Consider the following 5,000-nt stretch of genomic DNA (forward strand, 5'->3'; position numbering starts at 1 on the left):
GTTCTAATTCTTTCTCTGTGTAGCGGCAAGAGAGTAGCTTGTTCTGTGCCTTAAGATTTTTTGGCTTGGGTAAATGGTCATGGGATTTGGGGGAATACCCCTGCCCTCTTCGGCCAGTCTGTCAGCATCAATCCCTTCGATGCCTATGTGGCTGGGGACCCGCTGTATGAAGGTTCTTCTACCCTGAGCAAGATTCCTTTGCGCTATGGTAAGCACAGTGGTCAGGAGGTAGATGTCGTTGAGCAAGCTGTGCTGTAGACAATCAGTGGCTGACCTAGAGTCTGCATGTGTGACCACGTGTCCTTCCTCTAGGGAAGCGTGGGCTAGGGCTCCCATGATCGCAACTGTCTGCGTATAACGAAGAGGCAATGTCTACTACCCTAGTGGCTTTTGTAACATCCTTTGCTGCAGTGTGGCTTATGGGATCCGTGGATCTGTCCGGGAAGCAGGTTCTACTACTCGGAGGCCTGATGGAAAAGAACTGTAGCTACTATTAGATCAATTCAGGTCTATGTATACGCACACACACACACACACACACACAAATATAAGCATATCCATCACTCTTTCTTGCTTAGTCTGACTGCGGTCATTAATAATTGTGGGTTTAATCTGGAAAAGATAGTTTTGTTGTTAGTTGTAGACATTTTGAGTAAACACTTACTTTTCAGTTATTTAAAGTGTGTATATATCTTTAGTGACACCCTGTATTTATGAAAAATATATGTATATGTGTTTATGTATGTATATATATATACATACATACATACATACATACATATATATATATATATATATATATATATATATATATATATATGTGTGTGTGTGTGTGTGTGTGTGTGTGTGTGTGTGTGTGTGTGTGTGTGTGTGTGTGTGTGTATTACTTTTCCTCCCACTTCTCTTTTCTCTCTGATTTGCTTCTCTCTCCTCTTCGCCTACCTACTCATCCGCTTCTTAATGTCCATGAATTCCTATCGTTCTCTTCTTTTAGTCGGTTTATTCATTTGCTCTTTTCCCCTCCTCGCCCCTTCTGAATTTCGTCTCATCCTCAACGTCCGTGTTCCAGGGCCGTTCTGGCGAGCGCGCAGCCGCCCCTCCTGCACCGGAGGCTTCCCTTCATCAGCCAGCAGTATCGCAGCGTGTAAGTAAAGCTCTGAAGCATACACACACACACAAACACACACACACACACACACATACACACACACACACACACACACACACACACACACACACACACACACACACACACAAAAACACTCACTTTATATATGTGTGTGTGTGTGTGTGTGTGTGTGTGTGTGTAAGCACATATAGTATATATATGTATATATACATATATATATATATATATATATATATTTTTTTTTTTTTTTTTATTTATTATATATACATATATATGTAATATATATATCATATATATATACATATATGTATATATATATATATATATATATATATATATATATATATATATATATATAATGATTCTTGCAAATATAAGCTGATGCAATTTATGACCCTTTTTAGACTTATCAAGACTTGCCAATTGCTTTTTAGGACCTCCAGCCTGAATTGTTTGTTTCACTCGTTCTACAAGTAAACGGTCGCGTCGATCAGCAAAGTTCAAAGTCTAATGTAGTTGACAAAGGATTTCCGAACAAGATCCGCGAGTGAGCGAATCGTGACGGCGTCCGCTGGTAATAGATATATATACATTTCCGCGAACAAAGATGTACATTGGGCAAATTTAAGAAAATTTAAGACCTGCGACAGAAACAAAAAACATGCATAAAGCCACATTTTTCATAAACGTATTTCGTATATATGTGATGCTGAGAGACAAATGCTTAGTACACACCAAAGCTAATGCGCTAGGAATTATTGTCTAAAGAGTAATTTCCCCGAATCCTTCAAATTCATGTGTAAGATATGCAAATGAGGCATAATTGTTTCTCATAAAATTGAATTTATTGAATTCTTGACAGGGAATGAAAGTCAAGTTCGGAAGCAGGCTTTTGTCTCATCAAAGTAATCAGAAAGTTTATATCTATAAAATCATGCACAATATATCGAAACTACATGGATTAGAAATAAAGAATAGAATACATGTATTTTATTAAGTATATTTCTCGTCATAAAACTGCCCAGGCATATACAGAGCTATTTTTCTAGATATGTAAGCGCTATTTGTTAACGTGACCATCATCGAAAAATGCACTCTATATTTCTTTTTCGAAGTCACCCCCTTTAAAGCACCAGTGAAAGTAAGTTGCACCAAAGAAAACCGAATATATAGCAAGCATATATATATATATATATATATATATATATATATATATATATATATATATATATATATATATATATTTACATGTGTATATGTAAGTATGAATGTATGTATGTATATATATGTATGCATATATATATATATATATATATATATATATATATATATATATATATATATATATGTGTGTGTGTGTGTGTGTGTGTGTGTGTGTGTGTGTGTGTGTGTGTGTGTGTCTGTGTATGTGTGTGTGTGTGTGTGTGTGTGTGTGTGTGTGTGTGTGTGTGTGTGTGTGAGTATGTGTATGTATTTGTGTGTGTGTGTTTGTGTACGTGTTTGTGTGTCTGTGTGTGTTTGTGTACGTGTTTGTATGTGTGTGTGTTTGTATGTGTGTGTATGTGTGTGTGTGTGTATGTGTATGTGTGTGTGTGTGTGTGTGTGTGTGTATGTGTATGTGTATGTGTGTGTGTATGTGTGCGTGTGTGTGTATGTGTGTGTGCTTGTGTATGTGTGTGTGCTTGTGTGTATGTGTGTGTGTGTGTGTGTAAATATTTTGTTCAGGTTTTTGGCTATAAGAAAGAAAGAAAAGGTACTATTTAGAATATTCAAGCTTTAAGATTACTATTGGGAAAGCATAAAAGGATGTGACTGAAAGCCTTAAAACAAAATAAAAAGTCCCATCAATAAAGCTCGTTCACTGTCTCTTTCAATGTAAAGACGAATTTTAATGTACATTTCAAGATTAACTTCACCAATTAGATTTTAGATCATTAGCATAGCTTTATCATATTTTCTTCAAGTTTGCCCTTCCCTTTCACTGCTTGCTCTCTCTCTCTCTCTCTCTCTCTCTCTCTCTCTCTCTCTCTCTCTCTCTCTCTCTCTCTCTCTCTCTCTCTCTCTCTCTCTCTCTCTCTCCCTCACACACACATACACACACACACTCACTCACTCTCTCTCATTTATCCATTCTCTTTCTTTCTTCACCTTCTTTTTCTTCTCATCATTTAATTTAATTCCTTCTCTCTTCCCCAGCGCGCACTACCCTTTCTCAAGGATCGCGGGAGTGTTTCGTGTCGTGGATGAAGATTCCTGCCGCTGCGTCCCGCGCTCCCGCCGTTGCGCCGTCGAGATCATGGAGGAGTCGGTGACCAAGGCGAGGGTAAGGCGCGGTTCATGTGCGGTTTGTGGTTTACTCGTGGTCGTCTGCGGTTTACTCTAGTTAGCAATTGGTTCATTCGGGACCAGCGCTCCCACTTCCGGGGAGACGTTTAGCGCACCTAGGGATAAATCTGGGGAATTGAGCTTTCTGGGGAATTCTGGTTACAATTAGTGATAATTTAGGGATTTATGCCTAGAATGTGTCTTCAGTGAAGGTAAAATTGCATGAGAGAGGGACGGCTCTAACTTACTTTCTTATGAAGTGAGTGGAAGCGTCACCCAGCAACTGATTTTAATGAACACATAATATTTTTGCTTACGACAGTAAATAGTTCAGAAAAAAAAAGTCGAGCAAAACATTTGTACTTATATTGGCGCATCTTTTGGGGGAAAATATGGTGTGCACAAAGTCTTGCAACAAATATTAATAATCATATGCATCGAAGTGTAGCCTACAGTATAGTTACTCACATATAACAAGTTGTTGGCAGAGAAAATTGTAAAGTGTGAACTAACTCAGCAGAATAATTCTTTTATTAGTTAAAGTTATGCAATTTTTTTACTGAAGATTAATTTTACTCAACATATAGGGTTTCACTTTTGTTTTCTAAGATCCTAAAGGATTCTCTTTAGTCAGACAGTGGTGCTTTATATCCTTTAACTGATGCCAAAGCTTAAAATGCTAAAATATATTACTGTATGAAGATGAAAAATAAACCTCTTGAGTAGAATACCACCAACTTTGCCTTATAATTTCACTAAAACATATGGTTTTCTTTTGAATAAGAATTTAAAGTTTGTTATTGTAAACTTCGGTGGCATTCTGTCCAGTCTAGGGATATTTCAGCCTAAGTCTGGGGAATTCCTGATCTACATTCGCGACTGACGCGTGGTTCATTTGCTTGTGCGTTCTTGGGTATTGTATAGGTCACCCACGGCTTACGAGAGGTTCATAGGTTTACACACAATTCGTGAATGATTTTCTTTCGTTCTTCATAATCTTCCTTGGCAGTCTAGTTATTCCAAATTCGTCTGTGGTAACGATGGCGCCACTTGTTCTACCCATTTTCTTTGATGGTGCTCCTGGCTCCAGACCACAGAAAACGCATTAATAGGAAGCTTACATATTGATATAAACTCCAAAATACTCATTAGTTTTCTTGTTCTGTGTAAACCTATCATGTTATTGTTTTCTTTACTCTCAGTCAAATGCTCTTATTTCAAAACTTGAATGAATAAAAACCTTTGAATGAAAGTTCCATCAGGGCTGGCCGTTTATTCTTAGCAGCATTTTTGCCGTTTTCTAAATATTGGATGATACAGAAAACGGATATAAATAAAATTGAACGATACACTATCATAACCGGATGAATATTAGATTACAGTTACAGTGCCTAGGGTCATTGACTAATGATCTAAGTGTTTCCTGTGTAACTTTCTTGTTTAGTGTCCTGCATTAAACAATATATAATAAATACAATATAAAGCTAATAATGTAATATCAATCTACAAAAAAATCATCCGCATCTCTTTATAGTTAATGTATTAG

The 5,000-nt window shown here is 37.1% G+C and overlaps 1 protein-coding gene across 2 annotated transcripts in view; it reads left to right on the top strand.

The window, feature by feature from the left end:
• Positions 1-5,000, top strand: part of LOC113822044 (uncharacterized) — a 14,404-nt gene that overhangs the window by 7,709 nt on the left and 1,695 nt on the right. Inside the window, exons 2-3 of one of the 2 annotated variants that reach the window (XM_027374554.2) lie at positions 1,070-1,144; positions 3,326-3,452. In XM_027374554.2, coding sequence (XP_027230355.2) covers positions 1,070-1,144; positions 3,326-3,452 — 202 coding nt within the window. The remainder of the gene's footprint in view (positions 1-1,069; positions 1,145-3,325; positions 3,453-5,000) is intronic. The other variant, XM_070118628.1, reaches the window with a different exon arrangement.

This window comes from Penaeus vannamei, chromosome 42, assembly GCF_042767895.1.
Source record: "Penaeus vannamei isolate JL-2024 chromosome 42, ASM4276789v1, whole genome shotgun sequence".
NCBI lineage: Eukaryota > Metazoa > Arthropoda > Malacostraca > Decapoda > Penaeidae > Penaeus > Penaeus vannamei.